At 39.9% G+C, this 25795-nt stretch overlaps 2 protein-coding genes across 5 annotated transcripts in view; both read right to left on the bottom strand.

The window, feature by feature from the left end:
- LOC137992345 (arylsulfatase B-like) overlaps positions 1 to 25795 on the bottom strand; it is a 26126-nt gene extending 331 nt beyond the window's left edge. Inside the window, exons 1-8 of one of the 4 annotated variants that reach the window (XM_068837630.1) lie at positions 25180 to 25790; positions 23290 to 23376; positions 12465 to 12554; positions 12105 to 12161; positions 11405 to 11465; positions 10603 to 10688; positions 8079 to 8144; positions 7376 to 7444 (exon numbers count right to left, since the gene is read on the bottom strand). In XM_068837630.1, the coding sequence (XP_068693731.1) occupies positions 7376 to 7444; positions 8079 to 8144; positions 10603 to 10688; positions 11405 to 11465; positions 12105 to 12161; positions 12465 to 12554; positions 23290 to 23376; positions 25180 to 25480 (817 nt within the window). In that variant the 5' untranslated portion in view covers positions 25481 to 25790. Of the gene's footprint in view, positions 1 to 1008; positions 1502 to 7375; positions 7445 to 8078; positions 8145 to 10602; positions 10689 to 11404; positions 11466 to 12104; positions 12162 to 12464; positions 12555 to 23289; positions 23377 to 25179 lie in introns of those variants that run through there. The other 3 variants (XM_068837629.1, XM_068837631.1, XM_068837632.1) reach the window with 3 other exon arrangements.
- Positions 1548 to 5536, bottom strand: LOC137989268 (uncharacterized). The gene has a single exon (XM_068835108.1). The coding sequence runs from the start codon at positions 4473 to 4475 to the stop codon at positions 2601 to 2603; it is 1875 nt and encodes a 624-aa protein (XP_068691209.1). The 5' UTR covers positions 4476 to 5536; the 3' UTR covers positions 1548 to 2600.

Genomic DNA, 25795 nt, shown 5'->3' with positions numbered 1-25795 from the left:
TAGAAAATGCGGCGTACGGGGTTTTATTTACGAGTTGTTTGTGTCAAAAATCTGAACGAGCGAGTGAGGTTTTGACACAAACAACGAGTGAATACAACCCCGTACACCGCACTTTCTATGTCATGAGCTGTTTATTACACATAAGACGAGAATTTTCATAGAAATAGTTTTCTGAACGCAAATAGGCCATTTTACAGTTGTTTGCGCAGCGACCCAGCCTACGATGAATGGCTGCGAGGCTGCCGGTGACCTTGTATTGATACAGCCCCCGCTGCTTTTATCATGTAAATTGTGTTGTTGTTATTCTAATTAGTCCGTATTAACATTAGAAAAGCATGAAGGTTTGTATTAAAACAGGGTCACCGGCAGCCTCACTTCCATTCTCAGGCCAGGTTACTTAGCTATAACTGTAAAATGGTCTATTAGAAACAAAAACTCACTAACAATAGAACCAAATGCAAATTTCATTTAATTCAATAACAACGTATGATTTGCATGAGATGCACGAGTTGTTGGCTTGGAAAGGCCTTAGCTTTACGCTATCGTTGATTGGGTATACTTTCACACGTGAAAGAGCTGTACGCCATTATCATTGGCTTGTAGGCTTTTCACATGTGAATATAAAGCGTATAGATTTGTACAAATGAGCTTTATGGAATAAAATTCTCATGTTATGTGTAATAAAAAGCAGAAACGCTCCATGTAAACAATTTGTAAAGTCGTTGATTTATAACCTTATATTATAGGACCTTTACTCGGAGGACGAGGCCGATTTTTTGCGTTCTGAGTACGCGCACTTCTAATCTCCACCCCAGAGCTCTTCCCTTGACTGAGCGAGAGAAGAGCTCTGGGGAACCCCGAAACAAAGTGTCTTCTCATTGGTTTTCGTGAAGAACAATCAAAAGCGTCTCTAATTGGTGCATCCATGTTAGCGCGAGGAGTGAGCAGGCGCCGTAAGGTTCCAATAACCAGTTTTTGGCTATAAGAACCCTAAGGCGCGTGTTCTCCTAGAGAGAGTTTCACAGAGCCTTGTGTCGATCCAAGGCTCTGGTGACGAGAATGGCGCACTTCGAAAAATGTCGGCATCCAAATCTTATGCGCAGGCTCAGTACGAAGAACGCGTACTCGTAGTAGCCCTCCTCCTCCAATTTTCAAGGTCGCTATTATTTCAAACGGTTTGTTTTTTTTTACAGATAAGCAACCGCTAATTCTCAGGGTAAACCTGTGTTCTTTGAAGTCCACACAACTCTAATTCACAATGAAAAATTACAAAAAAAGGTTGTCCTTATAAAGGAGCATGATTTTTTTAGCCGCTAAAAAAAACACTGCGCGTTTTTCTAAGAGGGAACCACCTCTCCTGTTTAAGAAGACTCAAAATCACTTTCAATCCACACAAAGTTTTTACGAAACGGCAATGTACCATATGAAACACCAATAAATCCTTCAGATGATGTCCTCGTCACTATGACGTAACAGGTTACCATGGCAACAAAAGAAACATCTAAAAACACATTGTAATTTGTCTTTCAACGCTTATATCTCAAAAACGAACTCAGTGACCCCCCAATTAGTGATCTTTTCTGTGAGGATTCAGGGCCACCCTTAACATTCTCCAGCTGTGAAGGTCGCTTTGAATCCGCTCCAGAGCATTTTTTGGTTAGGTGAAACTAACACTAATACACCTTATTCCAAAATGGCCGCCATTCAAATATTATTTTGTTTTTATTCAAATTAGCCCTTGATGCCTCGTTCTTAAGCTTAAAATTCAAAAGAATATTTTATCTTGAGCGAGGCAACAAGGGCCAATTTGTATCCGCATAAATCAGTGGCCATTTTGGAATAAGGTGTATAAAGATCATCGTTGCAAAATGAGCAGTTGCTAAGCCCTTAAAACACATCAATATGAACCATTATTAGAGCCATGACCGCTCGATTGGGCTGATCACCCTGCATTCTACCACTGGGCCACTACTCCATTGTGAAAAAGGCAGCCTAAAATTTAGACTACTACAAGTAAAGTAAACCAACTTGGCGATAGGAACAAGCTACTCTAATAGTAAGAATCAAAATAAATTTAGGAAGGCATGGGTACTTGGATGGCAGAAATCAAGTTTATCAAGCCATCCAAGGCTGACATGGTTGGTTTCCAAATTTTGTTTTTGTAATAAGTGAAAGACCTAGAAGAAGTTAAAAACCAAATGGGGGAAAATGGCCGAGATTCGGCTTCGATACCCATCCTCTGGTCATGTGCGACTTAAGTTTGTTCTTTTACACAAGAGGTTCGCTCTTAGTTTTCCTGTTTCCCTCTTAAAAAAACAAACAAACAAACAAACAAAAACAAAGGATTATAGTTCTACGTACGGTGATTTTGTGATGCCACACGTATCATATTCATATTCAAGCATAATATAAAAGCATATGCTAATGTAATGTCAACCGCATTATTTGTACTTGAATTTATTTGTTCTTCCCCGTTTCTCAAAATCTAATTAATCTTCAATAAAATAATATCTAACTTTACCTGACTTTATCGTTTACAAAAGTGTCAAAACCGTACGTACAACTCTAGTAAATTTGTACTATTTCATCGTTTCAATTGTTTATCTATTGCTGAAGTGGCTCAAAGAAAAATCAGAGGAATGGTGTGGAATTGCTTCATGTAATTGCTCCAGATAAGGACAGTTATCAATTCTCACGTGACAAAGTCTTGACGCGCTGACATCAAGATCGCGGAGGTTTGCACAAGAATCGATGGAGAGGTTTTGCAAACTCTTAACGTGCAAAGAGAACCTTTTCATGCGACGACAACGCAACAGTCGAAGTGCGCGAATTTCGTCGCATCTGAAGCGCATGGTTCGACCATTCTTGCTGTTGCCCGCGAGAGAGCATTTCTCAATAATGACGTTCTCAACAGAGGTGGATTTAATGTAGATCATGCCAATAGTCACCCCTTTCAGGGAAATTGTGTCGATCAACCGCGATGCCTTCAGCTCTACGCACAGCGGCCTACGCCATGGTTGTATGCCCGTGATTTGAATGACGTTAGCCTTGATGCAGCTAAGGGTGACACGATTGGCGGAACCAACATCGCACATTTGGAATTTCCTCAAAGACTTAGCGTGGATTTCTATATCACAGCCGGCTACAGATCTGCTGTTCTTTTGCTTTGCGGGTGAGACGTCACCAGAACATTTAAAATATTCAAGAGTAGGACAGTCTACTTTGAGCTTGGAGAGGCTCATTGTCACATCGCGGATTATAAGCTGCCTTAAGCTCCTGCAATTGTATCTGCCCAATTCGATTACCTCCCAGCCCGCAACCGAAAGCTCCATCTGTTTGATATACGGACAATTTGCTAGAAAACTCTGCAGCATCTCTGGTTCTATCGAAGGACACTCGTACATAAGAAAATCATGCATACTTTTGCAGTCTGCCTTGATGTTCGTTAAAACGCAACTTCCTTGCAAGATGAGCGAGAGAATGTTCATTGCATGAACCTCAAGCGAGACAAGATTATGGCATTCTGAGATAAGGAGCACCTCCAAGTTAGGCATGACACATTTCAACGCCTTTATATTTGTGCTCGGCAAGCCGGTTAAAAACAGTGTGGTAAGACTCTCAGATTTCAAGATTACATGACTGGGCGCTCTAACGTTCTGTTCCACCGATACACCCACAAACAGCTGTTTCAGGCGCTTAAAATTGCCGACATAAGACACCAGGTCATCTGTGGTGACGGGAAGATAATGTAGATCAAGACTCACCAAAGTAGAGGCATGGTGGGAATTCATTAAGGACTTGATTGGAGCAAGACAATTGACGCTTTCGGTCGAAAGCTCATCCACTCCGTATGGAGCGCACTCGAGATGAAGCTCTTTCAATGTGAATTGATCAAGCACAGGTAAAATGCAATGTCGATAAAGCTTAAAAGCACTAATGTTTAGAGTCAGAGACTCCAAGGAGGTGAATTGCCTTGCGAGTACGCGTAAATCCCACATCCGAATCCCACGTTTGTGAATTCTCGCTCGGGCGTTATCCGAATGTGAACGTCTTCTAACAAGCGCTCTGTAGTCATCAATGGTCAAGGACTTTAACACCGGTGCGCATTTTAACGATTGAGCGAAAACTCTGCTCCAAGACAAAACTGGGACGTTGAGGCTTTTTAAGTTCGGAAGCGACGGCAAAAGTCGTCTCAGTTCAGGGCGGATAAATAGAGATTGATCCTCAGCCTTTATGCATTGGATAAAGTCACGGTATCGCCTGAGACAATTACACAATATACCAGCGTAATCATCTTGCAAAATTTCTTTCGCATCTCTATCTTCGTGTAGATGTATGTGCTTCCATAAAAGTCCTGTATTTTGAATGATGCGATCCCATCTTCGACAGATGATCGAATAACCCGACAGATCTTCATACACCGGATGAAAGAAAGAAAGAATTTGTGCAATAATTTCATCTGGAAGACTGTCCATGCTTTTCCTCTGAAAAGTTGATTATTGTAGCTTTCTTTTCGCTGAATTTTTCGGCGATTGTGACGGACAAAGAGTAGCTATGTACACGCGCACATGAACGGTTTACGCGCGCGATGTTGTTTTCCACGTCAGCCTTTGAAACCTTCTTGCACGCGCAAATTCATTGCGCAAGAGGCCGATTAAGTCCATTTACACGCCCAAGCCTCTTTTTCTGTAATCTTTACGTCAACTAAGGTATGTATGCATTAAATATTATCCAATTTAAACAAGCGTGTTAATTAGCTATTGAAAACTTCCACATTTTCCGCCAACTTCAGCACACCATTCGCCTTGGTCTTCTTACTGACTGACCAAGAAACGTGACGTAGATTTAAGACCACGTGATTTACAACACATCCACATCACACAAACCTGCCATTCAAACCATCCGGTCATCTTGATCAGCGAATGGGGTCTGCCGTATAAATTTATTAAAAACTCGCTAGACGCTTTAATCATAGAATATTTTGGCAAATTGTTTTGGGATTCATATGTAAGTTCAGTAGAGAAAAATCGAAAAAGTAAGTCATAGGAACTTCAACGCGATACGATATCGATGCAAACCGATATCACAGCTTTCAGAATCTTCGGTTTCCACATGACCTCAGGACTGCTATACTTGCGATTTCTCAGAAGACCGACAGATACGTCAACGGCAGCACCACAAAACAATTATCTCACTGGTTGAAAGAAGCGCAGACCGTGCTGCGCGTGCAAACGCGATGGGGTACTCTGCATATCAACGACGTGAAATCACCAACTTTACGGTTTTACATACAATTTTCTATGGCAGCTCCTACACTATGGAACTACTATGACACTACTCTCTCCCAGAAGAGCTGCGAAGCAAGAGTGACATAAACGATTTCAAACACCCCCTTAAAGCGCACTTTTTTACCGAAGCATTTTGAACACCTTAGTCGGATTGATCTTAGCTTGAGTTGTTCTCATTTTACTACAGTTGTATTTTAATGCATGTGTCATACTAGTCCTCACACTTGGATTTTATTCAGTATTCACGAGCCTTACTTATGACTGTTATTATATTATATTATTCTTTCTTTCTAATTCTATTTATTCATATTGTAATGCGCATTTGATCAAACTATTTGTTAACCTGCGCAATAGAAGTAATAAATTATTATTATTATTATTATTATTATTATTATTATTATTATTATTATTATTATGATAATGATGATGATAATGATGATGATGATGATGATGATGATGATGATGATGATGATGATGATGTAGAATTACGCAATTAAGCACAGGGTTTTTCCCTGGGGAGAAATATCTAGTCAAGTCTCATCCCGAGACCTAAGACTTCCAGCACTACTTTCTGAGGATATGTACCGATCCGAGGAGTGCCGACTTATGCATCGTTCTTGTTCGGTCCTTTATTCCTGGTTGCTCCAAGTGGCCTGCCAGCTTCTTTGACACTGAACCCAATGCACCTATCACCACTGGAACCACTTTTGTCCTTGATTTCCAGATCCCTTTAATCTCTCTTGCCAGGTCTTGGCACTTCATACTTTACAGTTTCTTTCTGCAGTACGTTGCTATCTCCAAAAACAGCTATGTCCACAAGGATTGTTTCCTTTGCCTTCTCTTTCTGAATTACAATATCTGGCCTCCTGTGATGGATTTCACGGTCTGTTTGGATGGTAAAGTCCCACAACAGTTTTACTTCCTCATTCTCTTCTAGGCTTTGGGGGGAATGCTGATACTATTTGTCACTGCACTCAACTCCATATTCCTTGCACAACTCCCAATGTATGACCCGCTCAACAACATCATGTCTCTTTTTATATTCTGTTTACGCAAGCCTGGAACAACTACACAAAATAGGCTGCACAGTTTCATCGTGACTACCACACATTCTGCATTTGGATGATACATTTTGGTTTTCGATTCTGGCTTTTACGGCGTTTGTTCTTAGTGCCTGGTCTTGCGCGGCAACAATAAGCCCTTCTGTCTCCTTCGTCAGTTCACCAGTTCTTATCCAATTCCAGAAAACACCAGATAGGTCCTTTATCTCTCTCTTGAACTGCCCATCCAGCTGCTTTCCAGACCAGTCCTCAGTTCTTTCCCTCTAACTTTGCTTATACTCCTTTGGTGTTTCAATTTCATCGACATTCTTCCTCTTCCATGCAGCTTTCACCAAACGTTCCTGGCTCTGGCTGATGTAGACATTGATATTTCTTTCTTCAGTATTTATGGCGTCCTCAACACTAATTAGCCCACGCCCTCCTTCTCTTCTTGGTAAGTACAAACTTATTAGTCTGTTCGCTTCTCGTCTCTGGTCGAACAAAGAGGCGACGTGGCTCTTGTTCTCGGGAGATGCTCAGAGGACGAAAAAATAGGGTTTTTTTATATCAAAGTATGTGCTACTCGTTTCTATTCTCTGGTCAATCAAAGGGGCGATGTTCCTCTGCTGATGAAGAGCTAGTTTTTTGGGATGCTCAGGGCGCGAAAAAAAAAACGGCTCCAAAACTTACCAAATGAATTTGTACTCGGTGGACCTGGATTCTAGAAGTTAGTTGCCTGATTCCAGAAAGCTGTAATGGATCACCGAGTCAATTTCATACACAGCACGACAGGCATGCGCAACCAATCAATTTAGCCATGCAATAGCCCACTTTCGATATATCAAAATTCAGTCCTAAACAAAAGGCATCATCTCGAGGTTCTCTGGGGAATAAATATAATGATTTTTGTGAGTTTATTCCCAGGGGCCTCAAGATGATGTCTTTTGTTTAGGACGAATTTTAATATATCGAAAGTGGGTTATTGAAAAGCGCTACATAAGTTAAGCTTTCTATTCCATGGTTCCGCTTTCTACGTTAAAACCTAACCTCGAATTATGGCTTCCATTTCATCGCACATCTCGTACAAGTCAGCTCCTTTTCCGCTAACTCTTTCACCTAAATGAATCATAGGGAGTCTACATGTTATATCATGAGAAATCAGATAATCAAATATGGCAGTAAAGCAAATGTCCTATTGCGGGCAACGAAGGCGCCCTTTTTGCTAATCTTGTCAGTGACGTTTCAGTTTACAGCCAAAGAAATCAAGAATCTCGGGAAGGGATATTCTACTCGTCCTACACTTTTCAAGACCACCGCTGTACCTCCATACCGCCTTTCATTGAAGAATTAGACTCGAAAAAACACCCCATATTTCTGAATTTCGTGCACAGACAAAAAATGGAACCGTCCAAACGACACTTACCCCAGCAAACAAAGAGAAGTACACTAATCAAGGGAAAAATCATCGCCGGCGCTTTTTAATGTCCTTTCAATTCGAGTTGTGTTTTTTTGTTTGTTTGTTTGTTTGTTTGTTTGTTTTTTTTGCTTCTGGCCCCAGTTGTTCAAAAGGTTGATAACGCTATCCACCGGATAAATCACTATCCATTGGATAGTGCAATTCGTTTCGCTATTATTTACTTATCCACTGGATAGTGATTAATTCGGCGGATAGCGCTACCCGTCGTTTGAGCAACTGGGGCATGTAATTTTCCCGGGATGAAATAGCATAAGCGGACCCTTACCAACTTACCATCAAGAGTTTTTAGCTTCGGAAGAAGGCTACACACAGCTTTCTTGTAATTTTCAGACAGGCAAACTGAACAACAGAAACAGTCACGATGTTGTTATTTTAGATTACGTACATACAAATCTCTAAACGAAAGAGAGGAATATTAATGATCTTCGCACTTAGAGCGAGTTTCAATTGAGTGTCGTAAAACCAAAACCAAAGTAATTACTTTGGCCAATCAAAAAGGACGGAGACAATCCAGTAAACCAATCAAAACTCGGAAGTAATTACACGTAGCCGACACAAAGCGCGGGAAAATGTGCACGCGCGAGCCACTATTGGTTTTGGTTTCACTTTTGATGGGTTGAAAAAATGGCGCGAGAACGTTGAACCAATCACTGAGTGAAGTAATGCAAAACCAAAGTAATTCGCTAATTACTTTCGACACTCAATTGAAAACCGCTCTATCTAGGCAACTAAAGCAATGATCTCTTGCTTCAAGTGGCTCCAAACAGGATTCGAACCCATGACCTCTGCGATACCGGTGCAATGCTCTAAAGCCTCGTTTTCCGATTACTAACCACACAAGTACAAGCGCATGCGCAAGCAGAGCGCTTATTTAACCGTGAAAACGGGGTTCACCAAAAAAAACAGGACAGGCACAAGGATCGAAAAAATTGGTCCTTTTCCCTGCGCTTGCGCTTATGCTTGCGTTCGCTTGCGTTGTGTCAAAACAAAACACAGCATAAGTGCAAAGAAATTTGCTGCGTCTGGCCAATTAAAGCACTCATTCCAGAGTCCCCGTGTCTGAGAATCTGAACAAAATGGCGGATGCCGTGATTGAATTTCTATGGTAGTGCACTGTAGTGCCAATAGGCCTGCAGCGTGTGCATAAATCACGTAAATAAACAGGTCTGTTGGAAGCGTGCTTGAGTTTCAACAAAATGAACCCCAAAATCGGCATGAATTTGTGACGCTGATCAATAGTAAAGCAGCTGCTATTTCCAAAACGATGGGATTACCTGGTGATAAATAACCTCGTCTAGGAAAGTAAATTTTTGACTTTGAAGAAACAATGGTCAACCTCAAGAGTTAGGCGATTGTGATCCTTCTGTTGAATTCGCACATTTCTTGTTAAACTTTATAACACTTGAAAGAAAGAAAAAAAACTAACAAAAACCCGGTGTCGCGCCATCACTTTGACACAGATGTATCCTCTGTTTCGCCAGAAACACTCAAGGTAACTTGATCACGGCGCCCGCTGAATTCGATGTCACTTACTTGTGCAGTCAAAAGTACAATAGAAAAATTGAACGTGGCAAAAATGTTTTTCGCTGATGGTCCCTTTTATATTCGCAATTCAAAATTTATGTCGTTTTCACGTTGCAGATTTTGTTGCTGATGGCAAAATATTTTATTCTCGATCGACACTTCTTGAAAACGTCCTTCTGCTCTTTCTAACTTCCTTCCTAACTGTGTGCCAATATTTATTCACTTCTGCATCAATATTTGTTTTACATAAAGCAGACTAACAAAATCTGTACCTTGCTTAATTCGCAGTTTTGAGCGTTGAAATAGAATTTTCGGTCATATGTTTCTGGCACAAAAGCGGCATATTTTGAGGTCTCCCATCCAGATACTAACACCACCAGACAGGCCTTGACTTCAGTCAACTTTTGTCTTAGAAAGCTGTCAGACGCTCTGAGTACACGCTTAACCTTGTGGTGAAAAAGAAATTGTAAGGGAACTTGAAAATGATCAACATGTCAGCCCCGAAAGCAATGTTTCTCTATTCCTTTTTATTTTCTTCGATCTTTCTGGTTTTAAGTATTTTACTAGTAACCACATGTCTTCTCAGGGGGCTATTTACCTTAGACATCTACCATGGCACCATAATGATTTACGATACCAAAACAATATCGTGTGCTATTAGGGCTACATATTACGCAAAGACAACTTGAATCTCCTGGAAGACAAAACGCAGGTCAGTTGACAATATGGAATAAAGCTGTGTGTTACTGCACCACACGTACGCAATGCGTGCCCATTTTTATTCTTGTGTCGACGTTTCTTTTCACTTAGCATAAGCCACTTATGCTTGCACTTGTTCTTGCGTCGCTAACGAAAACCAGGCTTTAAATAACAAACAATCTACATGACTGTCCTTCATCGACTAGCAGAGCCGTAAATGCGTCAAAGAGGTTGTCGACCAATAGAGACAGTTCTGACTTAGTTGGAGCAGTAACATGTTAATAATAATTATTATTGATATAGTCATTCTCGTCACCAGAGCCTTGGATCGACCCAAGGCTCTAGGAAACTCTATATCGGAGAAGATGCTTCTGCTCGCTCCTCCTGCTAACATGAATGCACCAATTAGAGCCACTTTTAATTGTTCTTCACGAAAACCAATGAGAAGACACTTTTTTTGTTTCAGGGTTCCCCAGAGCTCTTCTCTCCCTCAGTCAAGAGATGAGCTCTGGGGCGGAGATTGTGATGTAGTTAACTTTCATCTCACAAACAAAATAGCTTAGGCAACCATTACCAGGATTAGACAGATTTTCAACAGCATCTTGAAGTCTCAGCGTTGTTAACTTTTCTAGTTTGGACAAACAAGCCAGGCTGTCAATGCTATAAATTGAGATTAAAGAAAAGGGTCAAAATTAACATTACTATTATTGCATTCAAGGCTCAGTACACTGTAAATGATTAGTAAATTCCCACTGTTTGGGAAACCCAAAATTCACACACAATTAATGCTTCTTATAAACTTAATGACTTACTGTATTTGCGGTCAAACTCGTGTTCACAACAGTTGCATTCTCATTTAGATCAAAAGTCACCACGTGTCTGTAAAACTATTTTGTGGAGCCCAGCAACACATTATAATAGCACAAGATAAGTTCACAGTAAGTGGTTACCAAACACAATAATAACCTCACAGAGTACATGTAAACGGTTTATGCAGCACGGTGCTATATCAAGTAGACATGGGGTGGATTAATGCATGTACTATAAAAGAACAATATTCTAGAGGAATAACGTCAATGCCCTCATACAGTAAAAGACAGGCAATCAAGTAAAAGATTGTACAAAGTGCATGCATGTTGAGTTGCAAGTGGATGAAAAAAAAGATGAATAATTTATTGGTTTTTTGTTGGCTTCTTTCCATGCCACTTCCCCAATGTTACCACAATAAACGAAAGTCTTTCTTTCTTTACATTACGTACCAAGCAGCCGTGATTTGGCTAAACTCCTTTGGACATTTTTCCAAAAGCGCATCGTCATTTGCACAATGCACAATGCATATTTTCTAACTTTCTTTCATATTCTGAATTCTTTCTTACCTTCTTATTATGTTGCCAGCCACATTTAGAGAGGAAAGATTTGAAAGCTCCTGAACTCCTTCTGTTGCAATGAAATCACAAATAGAGAGGATTGTTCTCAGGGACCAATAATTAAAGCAAAAAAGGTTGGGTACAGCTGTAGCTCCCACTCATTTTCTTAGATGTATTTTTACCTAATTCTTAACATTAATCCTCTGATAAACCCCCAACTTGACCACCTGAAAAAACTTCAGTGACAAAATCAAAAGCTTAAAATGCAATACACTATTTGATCCCAATACTGAAACTTATGTGATAATGACAATGACAGGATAATGACACATGATAGTGAGTAAACAATAAAAATTGTCTTCATTAATGCTGCCTGCCACCTCATTTCTGTTGAACGAACTCCAATTATCTAGTCTTTTGAAAACTGAAATGCTATAATGTTGTACACCACAATAAGCAGTTCAAACTTCATGCCATCTTGAACCCCACTGAGACCTAATTTTAATCTAATCTTTGGCAATGTGCAAGGAACTACAGTGTATGAACTGTGATTTAACACCACTTGATTTTCAAAAGAATCATTCTTTATCACCCTATAGTGTTCACAGGTTTGGATCTTCTATGATTGTGATACCTTACCAGCATACATAAATATTTCAAACTGTTTTCAACATAATAGTAAATTGGAATAATATCATCTATGGCTCACCTAGAGTTGATAAATTGTTATTTGAAATATTCAAGGTTTCCAGAAGCTTCAACGCACCTAGTAACGAAAAACAAAAAAAAAGTATGTAAGTAATGTACGCTCATGCCAATCAATCTAAGCTGTGTAAATCAATAAATATTAATTATTAAATTATTATTTAGCGGCACATATTAATTAAAATATTACATGTATGACCGGCAATTCACAATATCTTACAAATATTGGCAACAGGTACATTTCTTAGAATTAGTTTTAGCATATTGTTTTCAGAAAATGTAATAATATTAATTTTTACTATTCTAAAAGAAACGTATGATTCTTATACTGTAACTATATGATGCAGCTTAAAATTTAACCTACTCAAGGAGTCCAGACTGGAGATATTGTTGTTTCTGACATCCAAATGTAAGAGACCCATGCATTCACTGATGCAGCAAATATCACACAAACCTTCAAAAAAGTAGAACAGGTTTCACAGCTCAGGACACAAAGTCAGAATGGTTTCAACCACAGAATATCTAATATTTTACATAACAGTAGTTAATCCATTGCACCTCAAATGCCCCAGAATTCCCTCAGTTGACAAGTCAAATCGTCAAGCATTAGACAGAGTAAAATCTGTTAAGCATCACCTCCAGGGATCAATGGGTTAATTAATAAAGTGGACATAGTTTTTGCATGCTTATCATTTACACCTCAAACGCCTTAGAATGCCCTCAGTTGACAAGTCACATTGTCTAGCACTAGAAAGGGTAAAATTTGTCAAGTCTCACTCCCAGGGATCAATTAAGATTAAGATAAATCTGTCCTGATTTGTATCAAACACATTCTGGTGTTTTCCTTGAAGAACTTTACCTGCATTCTTTTCACAACATGTGGGTCACCCTTGACTCTTTCCCTCCTAAAGCCCGGTTTCCAAATAGTCGTCCCTGTCGTTAGAATCGTCTCTGTCGCTTCAAATTTTTGGAAGCGACAGGGACGATCATATGGAAACGCTCTAGCGATCACCCGGGACGATCCTGGGACGATCCTTGCGACAGAAACAATCAGTCGTCCGAGATAGACTCGAGTTCTATCCTTGCGACAGAGACGACCGGAAATGACTCTCAAGCGATCACATGTTTTTAATGGAAACCGGGTTCAAACGATAGAAGCGATAGAAGCGTCGGGACATATCCCATGATGCACCTGATTCACGTCCATATACACGCTTCAAAACGGCGACAAGCAACTCGAATAACACCTCCACATTTATGGAAAAAATACAGCGGTATGAATGTCTTCATAACAAAGTTTCGAAGGATTATAAGAACAAAAGAACCATAAATAGGCCGAACCCAAAACCGATGCTTTCTTCGATTTTCTCTCTCTCTTCTTCTTCGCAAAATAACACGGAGAAGCAAATAACAAGCCAAGTCTTCTTCTTCGATTGACTGCCGCCATTTTAATTTTGATTTAGTCGGCAAAAAAATTCCTAGTGCCAGTCTTTTTTACCATTTGATCCGATACAAACGATTTAATGGGAACCAACTGAAGGTATCGCAAGAATCACTTCAATCGCGTCTGTCGTTTTTCACCACGGGAAGCTCTTTTCAAGCGACAGAGACGATTCTAGCGACAGGGACGATTATTTGGAAACCAGCCTTAAGAGTGATACTTATAGTCTTTACTCTGCCTACTGTCAGACAATATTATTCTACTCGTCAATGAGGGCAGCTTTATGGGTGAAAGGATCATTAAAGGAATCTAATTTGCCCCATTCACACAACACCTTATAACCATGTTTTGAAGATGTTTAGTTAAACATGGTTTCAAAGTTTTTCTTTTTAAATCATGTATACTGCTTTTTGTCGACTAAAAATTTAGCACAGGTCAAAGCATGTATTGAAACTTACCTCAATCTCATGTAAAAATAAGTCCTACGTTTTTCTGTGGCTGATTTTCATTTTGTTAACCCAGTTTAATTAAACATGTCTTGTTGGTGTGAATAGGGTATTAGTTTGACCTTACATGGTAAATGATTGCGTTAAGTGTTCCTAAGCTAAAATTGTTTTCGCCGGAAAGCGAAACTTCTCTTTGAATAAAGCCAAAGAAGAAAAAAAAAACTTTTTTTGCCGAAAGTTTGGATCAACTCCGACGTTTAGAAGTACGGGAAAAGGCAAGAATGTTTTTGTGATGAGCCTACGTCTGTCTGACCACAAGGTATTACACAACATCGCATCTTCATCAAGTTAAGTTTTCTCGATTTCGCTCGGATTTTTTCGCTTTTTTCGCTCGTATTTCGTACTTCCAAATTTTCGGAGTTTAAGGAATTTAATAAAACAATTATTCCATACGCGCTTGTTGGATATGAGACTGGTTATAGTCAACTCGTCGCTACGCGTCTCGTTGCCTATTTACCATCTCATATCCAACGCTAGGCTCGATTTTCAGCCGTTTTGGGAGCCCGCGTTCCTTGCCCCACACCACACGTTGGAAGGAGGATGATACCGGCTTCCCAAAACGGCTGGAAATCGAGCCTAATCCAACGCGCGCTTATGAAATAATTGTTAAATATTATTATTTGCCTTGCTTACTCATCGTTCATGTTACTACAAACTAAGTCGGCCACGACCGAGCCTTGATAAGCTTATTACAGACTCTTCAATCATGCACCAGCGCCTCTAACGCCTGGATTAAGAATCTACATTGATCAGCGTAGACCTAGCTTTAAGATATTAACTAATGTTGATTTTGGTCGTCCTCTACTTCTATGGCCGTGGGCTGTCTCCCAAAGGACGAGTTTATGTGATGGGAGGTAGGGATGCATGTCTTTCACAGTTACCAGCGAGCCTCATCGTTCTTGCTGCTACTAAAATTATCTCCAACTGACTCGGCAAATCTCCATAAAGTTCTTCATTGGAGGTGTGGCTTTTCCAGGAAACATTCAAGGCTACCCGCAATATGGGAGTGTAACAGCCATTTAATGACTAGGTGAGGGTAGAGGTTAGGTTAGGTTAGGTTAGGGTTCATATTAGCCACAGTACAAATACAGCATACTGTAACCCCAGGGTAAGCTGGATAACTGATACCCAGAGCAAAGTTGTTGAAAACCTAATTTCTGAAATTGTACGCTTAGAATTTTGTTTTGGTTGGACACGCTTGATTGCATTTCATTACTGTGGGCACGGCCCCAATCACGTGGAGCCTCGATTTCAGAATGGCCACATTAGCAGTTTTTTGCTGACGAGTGTCACGTTGGACTTTTGATTTTCATATTTAGCTCTTTATTAACCGAGCAGGAGGTCTGTATGGGAGAATATTGACCGAAGTTGTCAGTACTGACCGAACGCAGTGAGATCTGTACACACGACCGAGGTCAAGATTCCCCCATACGGACTGACTGAGCTCGGTTAATAAGATGTTTATTATATGGCAAACAAAAACAATTTAATTATTTTAACGTAACTAGTTTGTACTAAATGACATTTTGCTTGCGAACGGCGATGAGCGGCAATGAGCTGAACTGGATTCTGCCAAAGTGTATTTTTTTTTCTTTTCAAGCTTTTTGGCACTTCCATAAACAAATATTGGTAGTAGGAAAAAAACTCAATATTTTTTGCATTTTAGTTTGCAACTTTTTCACCCCAAAACATTACCGGTCCAGATGCCGGTTGATGCCGGTCTAGATGGGAAATCTAGACTGCTCTCAATATCGATTTCAGCCAATCAAATTCGTGAATTCGGTAGTTCCCATTCCTTGTGAGCACAGCCATATAATAAATGAAATTTCCACCTTATGCTGCAATTCATCCAATTAGATTGCTACGATAAGCAATGCGAATTTCCATAACAAAAACAAACGGTCGAAAAGCCTGTCGGTTGAAAGTGGGCCTTTAACTCATGTATGCGCGCATGCGCAATGAATGAGTTATTGCAGAGTGGGCATTTGGTGTGTACCGTAGGCCGTGGGCTTAACGGATCTTCGTCGAAATGCCCTTGAGGCCCAACCCGAGCCCGAACATTTTTCTTCGGCTTAGATGGGACTCGAACACCGCAATGGCGGCGAAGCCGATGTAACGCGAATGGTGTTTTATTGGATCTTTTAAACAACATATATCCTTGTGGAGCTCAAGAATGGAACGTCAATTCGATGAACAACACAAGCGGCAATTGCATCTTTCGCCGTCGGATATCAAAGTTAGCTTTATTTCTAATATTTTACTTTACTGTAGTACTATGTACAACACTGAAACCAAATGGCAAATTCTCTGTTTGCTGTTTTGGTTGGATACTCGTAGAAGAAACGAACACCTTGAGTAGAAGTCGGATCTCTGTTGTCTGGCTATTTATAATTTTATTTATTTGTACTCGACTCTGCTCAGTCTTCAAGTAAAAAATAAACACAATTGGAATTTTGACTCATTCTTGTTAATCAAGAATGATTTGAAAGAAAGCTTGTTGTCCGTTTTTTGCTTCATTATTCGCGGAAATGGTTCTTCAGTAAAGGGTTTGATCCTGAACACTGGTGGGAAATTTATTTAGCTGCGCGTGTTTTAAGACACGACGTGTATTCCTTGTTCGCACGCACGCAATGAAAGAGAAAGTTTTTTCTTCACTCTAATTAATAGCGAATATGTTGTTTGTTGCAATAACATTTTTGGCTCGAAAAGGTTTTTGTGAGATTTTTTCCCTTTGTGGATTCATCGTGTTGTGTGAATATATCGCGTATATGGCAACCTAGTAATAAGGGTTGTCGTGCTAATTAATCGAAACCAAACAAAACCTGCAACAACGGACAAACAAATTTGATACTAGTAATAATTAAGGGGGTTCATCAAGTTGGTTGCTCATATTGCATAAACATGAATGAGTTTGCTCCAAGGAGCCTTTGATTTGTGAATAAAAAGAGTGATGTTTTCGCTATAAACTGTGGTTATTCGCTGAAGGACAACGAAATATCTAAGAAGAGATACCTTACTGGTGTACGTGGATCGGGTTTCCGACACCAAAGTGGCGACCCTGTCAGGACAGTTGTGAGTTACGAGTCGAGTCAGTCTAGGTGAGACCTCAATGGGCGGACAAAGTTAAAATGTTCTCAAAGGAGATACGCAAGGCACTTTTTTACAAGTATGAGATACAGGAGATTTTGGAATCAGAAGACACGGATGACATTACTATGGAATACATGTATGAAAGAAATGTGAGGATTGTTGGAGGGTTAGGCCCCGTTTATATGGAGAAAGGGTAAAAGGGTCACTCGCCTACCCGAACTACCTTGGGCGAGCCAAATTTCCTTACATTTCCATGTAAAACGCGCAGCGAACAATTACATGAGAAAGCAAGAGTTGGCTCAGCTAGAAGGGTGAACCGCCTAAACGAGTCACCCTTTTTCGACGGTAGGGTCACCCTACTAGCCAGGCCAACTTTTCTTCATATAAACACTTTGGCTCGGTCAGCCGGGACGCTACTCCACGTATCGGAAATTGAAGTCCGTGTTTTATCTTTAAAACGAACATTGTGACTTAAATTGCTATCAAAGAAGTTAAATCTAAGTCAACGGTGACCGTGTGAGTGATTTAAAAAATAGAAATCCAGCGGAAAGAGGGATATTGAAGTTATGAATTATTAAGCAGGGTCAATGAATAATTTTGGTTGGGTTAACTATGACTCGGTCAACCGGGACAACTTTACACATGTAAACGGTCGGGAGAAGTTGGCCCGGCAAGGTGGGTGACCCTTCTACCCAGGACAACTTTCTTCATATAAACGGGGTCTTAGAAGAAAAAGTGAAAGAAGTGACCGATGAATTACTGGACGAGGAGAAACCACTGGAAGAGGTAAGAGAGTACAATAGAAAATGTAAAGAGGATCTTAAGCCATGAGGAGCCTACGGGATAAGTTGAAGGTACGATTAGAAGATCTAGAGGGAAACAATAGACTCATGAAAGAGGAGATTTCGCTGAAGAAGAGTTTTGAGATCGAGTCAGAATTGGGAAAACATAAATTGGAGAAAGAGGGTGAAAAATCACAAATTGCAAAAATACAAGATCACTTCCTTTAGAGGCGATTTTAAAGCTTGGTTACGCTTCTGGAACCAATTCCCAGTAGAGGTAGACGGCTCAATTCTCTCTGATATTAGGAAGTTCAATTATTTGATTGAATTGGTTAAAGGAAAAGCCAAGGATTGTATTTTGGGCCTTCCTCATACTGCTGAGGGCTATGCAGAAGCCAAGAAAATTTTGGCAAAGACAAAAAGATGCACAAGGTCAAATATTGATCCAAGAACTGGAGTCTCTCTCTCAAACATTATGAATACTAAACAGATTGAGGAAAATACCAAGCTGTCTCAGACAGTACAAACACTTGCCTGCATGAACAAATTTGAGAGAGCCCAAAGCTATGTATACAGCATAATGGATACGTTGGGCACTGTGAAGGAATCCATGGCTCAAAGGGATGATGAATGGGAGGAGTGGCGGCTGAAGGAGCTGGTGGAGAATTTAAGAAAGTACACAGACAGAGACCCTTAGCCAAACGAAATAGGCAGCAAAACCCCAAAGACCCCAAAGGGTTCCCAGAGCTCAGATAGAAGGAGGGATAACTTATTGCTTGCAGGTTCCTGTAATGCTTCTGCCTGGACGTTGCAAGTCGCAGGGAGTTCTTGAAGAAGTATAAGTTGTGCTATAATTGTACCACGTCATCGCATTTAGCTGCAAAGTGCGGATCACAGGGTTGTGGTCGATGTGGGCCCACGCACCACACATCGTTGTGCGATAAGCCAGCCACAACTACGTTATCGTCAGATGAAACTGATGAGACCAAGGGGTCGCATGACAAGTACTTTCGAGGGCTCGAACAGCAGACCACTTTACATGCAACAGTACTCAGGGCGCGACGAAAGTGCTGTCCGATAGCCCGGGGCTAGTGGAATGACTTGTCGGGCTAGCGTTTTCTTATCGTAGCTTGATGGGCAAGCACCGTTGGTTCCCCTTTTCTGATGATAAATTGAGCTTTTATACCAAAAAGTGTGTAGCAGAAAGCTCCTGAGAGAAAATGATAATGTTATGAGGCCAAATTATCGTAGCGTGACAACGTTTTGCACCGCGTCCGTAAATAACGTCATGACTTTTTCTGCTTACAAAAGCGACCGAAATATATTTTATAAACAATTTAATTTCGGGCTACCTCCTCAGACCTTCGGGCTAGTAACTACAAGTAACAGCTTGCCCGAAGGGCAACCTCATCTTTTCATTTTCGTCTCACCCTGGTACTGGCAGACGTGAATGGAGTGAAAGCCAGGATAATGCTGGACACATGAGCTGGGAGCTCATTTATCAGTTCAGATCTAGTAGCTGGACTAAATCTGAAGCCGCAACGAGTTTAACAGAGAGTTATTGAGCAGACGTATGGAACTGTGTGTAAGGACATTGAACTGTATCAGGTCAAAATTAAGTCTGGCGCCATTTACAACTTTGAGATGGAGTTACAGGTTGCTAATGCTGAGAAACCTGTTTTGACACACATTCCAAACCCCAGGAATGAAGACCAGAAGAGTAAAAATCCTCGGATTAAAATACTTGTGTTCAGTGAAGATTAAATATCAGATCAAGACAGGCTACCTGTGCATATCATTTCTGGTGCCACTGATGTTCAGAGGATAAAGACGACAGAAACGATGGTCCTTGGACCATGGATGGTCCTGGTAGAGACTCCGGGAAGATTCAGTTGGCAAACACTGAGACTGAGAGAGTTCTTTGCATGCACAATTCATAACGAGTTCAATCAGATGTGTTCGCAAGAAGCACTGGGGCTCACAGACTACAGTAAGGGAATGTTTCATGAAGATTTTAGAGCTCAGCTGCGACGACAGGAGGATGGAACATATTCGACAAGGGTGCCATTGAAACCAGATCACCCTACATTACCATGACAGGCTAGATTGCAGAGCAATACTCGCAAACTTGAGAGAATTCAGAAACTTGATAGAACAGCAAGTAGTGCAGATCTTAGAGGCAACATAATCAATATGATATTTCTAGGTTCGACTTTGTCTCTGCATCAAGAGAAGTGCCTTGGGTTTCATGAGATTCTGCTGATGCGTGATCAAACTTTTCAAACTCTCCAACTCCACTGAAAGTGTTTGAATCTGTTGCTTGAGCTCTTGATTTTCTTTACATAGTGCGGCAGCCATACTTGGAAAAACTATACCGAAATGTTTAAGATAAAAATTGCGTGCAGGCTAAAAGTTTTTTGTGCAAAGATGACAGAGCTCAAAAACAAGCGTCCATCTTGTTAGACGCTCACCGCTGACCAAAAACACCATTCACCGGTCCAATCAGACTCATGTTGCTTAGAAGTCAAAATTGATAACTTAACTGGTCTCCTCACATTAAAATGGTTACTTCAAACTTCAACACAAAGATTTCTAAACTTAAACAGATGAAGATCTTCAACCGATCCACTTTGGAATCTATTTATTTCAAAGGTATCTTGTCAAGTGCGACTTATTGTATATCTTTGTGGGGATCTTCCAACTTGTTGGCTGACCTCGAGGACTCGCACATCCGTGCTGCCAGACTGATTCACAATATCAGCATATCTACCCCAAAACATGAAGTTCTCAGCATGGCAAAATCATCTATACATTATATGTATAACAGAAGACTTCCCTGTATTGCATACCAGGCTTTTCATAACTTAGCTCCTGATGACATCTGTTCAACAATTTATTACTGGGTTGCCAAACCCAGTCGGAATATCTGCGTTTAATTTCTCCGATTTATTATTTTTTTTCGTGTCATGAAAAGTCTTGCCTGGCACTTCCCTGCTCAGTGGTGTCTTTGTGCATAGATTTTTGTAGGTTTGAGTGGGCTGGGGTAATGCGTAGATTTCTCTGGTGCACCCAGGAGAACATTTAATTAACCTACAATGGCGTCGAAAGTCATTGTAGTGCGAATGGCGTTTTAGTGGATCTTTAAACAAAATATACCCTCATGGAGCTGAAGAATGGAACGTCAATTGGATAAACAAGACAGGCGGAGAAAAATAAATATCCGGAATCTTTAAAGCGACGAGTAATAGTCTTCGACAACAATTCCATTTTTCGCCGTTGGATATCAAGTGAGCTTTGTTTCTAATATTTTACTAACTTGGTATTGTATACAACACCGAAATCAAATGGCAATTTTTTTTATGGATTTAACAAACATTAAAGGAATTGAATGCCTTAAATGCATCACCGTGTTTACTGAAGTCGTATCTTAGTTGCCTGGCAATTTACATTTATTTTGTACTCAACTCTGCAAAGGTAAAAAAAAAATTGGAAATGTGACCGTGGAGAATTATTTGAATAAAAGCATGTTGTCTCTTTTGTGTTTCATTATTTACGGTCAAGGTTCTTTCAAGAAGGGTTTGATGTGAACTGTCAGAAATTTATTTAATTGCATATGCTTTGTGACACGGATTGTGCGTCTTGTTTGCACGCACGCAATTGAAATAGGAAGGGTTCACGAAAATAAACAGGTCTGTTGGAAGCGTGCTTGAGTTTCCACAAAACGAGCCCCAAAATCGGCAAAAAAATTTTGACGCTGATGAATAATAAAGTAGCTGCTATTTCCAAAACGATGGAATTACCTGGTGATAAATAACCTCATCTTGAAGAGTAAACACTGGTCAACCTCAAGAGTTGGGTGATTGTGATCTTTGTGTTGAATTCGCCTATGTCTTAATGTCAAACTTTACAACACTCGAAAGAAAAAGAAAACTAACAAAAACAAAAACTCTGTATCTTGCCATCATTTGGCAAAGATGCTTCACTGTTTTGCAAGTAATTTCATGCCGCGGTAACTTGATCACGGCACCCACTGAATTGACGATCTCACTTTCGATTTTGCGATATACTTGCGTAGCCACAAGTACAATAACAAAATTCAACTTCAACTTCAACTGATGGTAACTTTTCATATTCGTGGTTCAAAATTAATGTTGTTTTCATGTCGTATATTTTGTTGCTGATGGCAAAATATTTTATTCTCGATCGACCGTCCAGAAATCTTCTTTTGCATTTATATTTGTTTTGCATAAAGCAAGCTAACAAAATGTGTACCTTATTTGGTTTGCATTTTTGAGCGGTAAAATATACTTTTTGGTCCTATGCTTCAGTTACATAGTGGTATATTTTTTAGGTCAACCATCCAGATACTAACCCCACCGGACAGGGAAAATTTCAGTGAACTTTTGTATTATATTAAGCTGTCGGACGCTCAGCGTGCACGCTTAAACTTGTGGTGTAAAGAAGTTATGAGGGTACTTGAAAATGATCAGCATGTCAGCCTAAAAGCCAAAGTTTTTCAATTCCCTTTTATTTTCTTCAATCTTTCTGGGTTTAGTACTTTGCTAGTAACCACATGTCTTCCCAGGGGGCTATTTACCTACGACTTCTACCATGGCACTACAATGATATACAATACCAAACAATATTGTGTACTATTAGAGCTACATATTACGCAAAAACTTGAATCTCCTGGAAGACAGTTGACAATATGGAATAAAGTGCTGTGTTACTGCACTACCACACGTACCCAATGCGTGCCTATTTCTTCTAAAAATGACAGGAATTTTTTTCTTTCTGACAAATGATTAAATTATAGATGATGAAATGATATATGAAATGAATCATATGTGAACTGCGGATATGAAATCAAGTGAAGTTTATGATCCTCGCAGTTATGAATGCAACTTTTACACTGTACAACTGTGTAGAGAAGCCTGAAAAATTCAGGACTTCAACGGGCCTTCAGGGTTAATGAGCCCGTGACGTGGCGATACTGGTGCGACGCTCTAACCAACTGAGCTATGAAGCCACTGACGTTGGGAGCTGGTCATTTGTGAGTTCTAATGTTCCCATGACGAATGAATCAATGATGAAATGATATATGAAATGGATCATATATGAACTGCGGATATGAAATCAAGTGATCATGACTACGGATATGAAATCAAGTGACCATAGCTTCACTTGATTTCATATCTGCAGTTCATATGATCCATTTCATATATCATTCAATCATAATTTAATTCATTCCTCATATGCAAATTAATTATGGTGATCTGACCATGATCATATTTGTGGCATCAGAAAAAATTCTGTTACAAATTTAAAGTGTACAAAGGAAAAATTACGCATTCACAGGATAGTTCTTACCTAATTCCTTGAGCTTCTGTGGCAATGTTGTAAAATTTAGGGGTAATCCATATGCACTGTTTGGAAGAAGTACAAAATGCTGCATACCTAGTAGGGAAGGTTAAATTCGTATTATTGAATTTGAACTTGAAGTCTCTTATTTACTCTTAATATATATTTTGAATTGAACAGGCCCAGAAAGGCAAAGCAAAAAATCCTGACTATAATGTACCAGCCAAAGTGAAGCTTCAACATCCCCCCCTGGGCAACCCCCCGAGCATTTGAATTCCAAAACTAGCTCAGAGCATCTCAAATAGACCATATTCGTATTCTCGGTATTGGACTGGAGCTAGCTTGCAATGGAGGCTAATGCGGGGAAATCTTTTCAAATGCAAATACCCTTTTAATATGTTCCCCCGCATTAGCCTCCATTGCAGGCTAGTTCCAGTCCAATACTGAGAATACGAATATGGTCTATTGACACAAGGACACAATATGAAGTTAAAGTAAGTTTATGTCATGCATTTTCCTTGCTGTAAACTAGGATTTGTCGATTTTTTTTCTGCATTTCATGTTTCCCACATAAACGATACAAACTGTTACGTTGACTACGCATTCAAATTATGTGTTTGGGTCGCCTGTGAATTATTCGGAAACATTAAAACAGAAGTTATTTGTTGCCAGACAGTTCAATACCTGGATGTCTAAATTGTGTGATGTATCACCCAACAGTAAAATACCCCTCTGTGGCGAGGTAACATTATTTATGAGTCAAATGGTCAATGAGTCAACGAGTCACGAGTCAATGAGACTCACAGTCAATATAGCAATAATTTATTGATTAAGCCTAAGCCCTCGTTTCAGTGATTAGGCCTAAGCACTCTCTGAAATTTTAGCTTTCATTTTATGGGTTAGGGTAACTGCACTAACTCACTGACTCATTGACTCATGACTCATAACTCATTGCCTCATTGATTCAATGACTCATAAATACTTGATACTCCTCTTTGGCAAACGTAATAAAAAGGACTTTATCATTTTAAAAGCTTTTAAAAGAAAATGAAACTGGAATTTTCAAAATGAAATTTAAAATTAATAAAAAAAATTCAAACCACATAGTTACGTGAATGTCAATAGTCATTAGACAATGAAAAAAAATAACCAAATCTTTTCTGGTTGATTGGTTTAAAAAAAAAAGCAGCATCCAAAAACAATCATAACATATGTTGTCAGACTTGAACTAGGAAAGTGCAAAGTCTTATTTGTATAGGTGATCAAATGCTTTTGAGTGCCATAAAATTTGAAATAAATAATCATGACTAAAGACGAGCCAGTAGGGCCAGTGCAATTTGCAGTCTTGCTTGATTACTCCAAGTTGCAAGAGAAAAAGGCAAGATTTCCGTACAGGTCCCTACTTCATTATGCATACGGTCCTTTGTTTCAAGAAAACAATAGCGATGACATTGTAGTCATTTTCGTAATCAAGCAGTCAAGCAACACACACGTATGTAGATGCTCTACTTTATATGATATTTGTTACGTACGTTAATTATAAAAAGTAATTTTTCAATTGCCCCGGCTGTGTTAAAACTCCCACATTGCGCAACAAATTATTTGGTTGGCAAACAAAATGTTGAAGCGCTGATATATTGACACTCGGCGTACCGTTGTTAAACGAAATTAAAAAAAGGTTTACGAGCATTAAAGTTCTTCTTAGTTTGCCGTATTTCAAAACAGGTTTTAACACTGTGAGCTGTTGACTAGCGTATCTGGTCATTGCAATTACCGGTAGGTGCTTAATTGTGACGTAATTCCAGACTCGCCCCCAAAAAAGTCCGTAAGTTTACAAGTACTTATATATAGCTTGCACACTCCCTCTTCTTAAAACAGGTTCTCGAGCTATACACTTACCTGTGTGGATTGGATACATTCCTGTCAGCAGCGCGCTTCTTGTCGGCGAGCAAATCGGAAGAACATAGTAATTGTCCAGAATAACCCCATTGGAAGCCAGCTTATCAATATTCGGTGTTTGTAATTTTGAGCCATGGAATCCGACATCGCTCCAGCCCAGGTCATCCGCTAGCACAAATAAGATGTGAGGTGGTTTGGTTGCTCTGTCGGCTTTTGTAACAGTCAAGTACAACGCAACTATAAAAGAGTACAGCAGCCATTGCCACACAGTGTGTGTTGCGGAGTCTGAAGCCATGTTCATTGCAGACGAATTAAAGAGACTGGATCCTAGCGTTTTATTGGTCACACGATCTTGTGTAGTCACGCCATATTGTTTCGAACTTGGTCACGATCTACAATTCATTGATTCCACAAACTTGAGCCATCTTGACGACGCATCAGTACACACCAATTGGTCAATAAAGTGAAAACAGCAATTTGGGTATACTGGGACAGCTCCTATATATGAATTGTAGTTGAACCAAGGAGCTCTTCATTTCAATAGGCCCTTGCATGAAAGTGTCACCTGTCCTTGTCAACCATAAAAAGTGGTCGTGTTACAAAATTGATGCCAGAA

Source organism: Montipora foliosa, chromosome 2 (genome assembly GCF_036669935.1).
Source record: "Montipora foliosa isolate CH-2021 chromosome 2, ASM3666993v2, whole genome shotgun sequence".
Lineage (NCBI taxonomy): Eukaryota > Metazoa > Cnidaria > Anthozoa > Scleractinia > Acroporidae > Montipora > Montipora foliosa.
The sequence above is the reverse complement of the archived record's forward strand: the minus strand, read 5'-3'. Positions and strand labels throughout refer to the sequence as shown.

Coding starts and splice junctions, on each gene's coding strand:
- LOC137989268 (XM_068835108.1), bottom strand. CDS start 4,475: ATGGACAGTCTTCCAGATGAAATTATTGCACAAATTCTTTCTTTCTTT.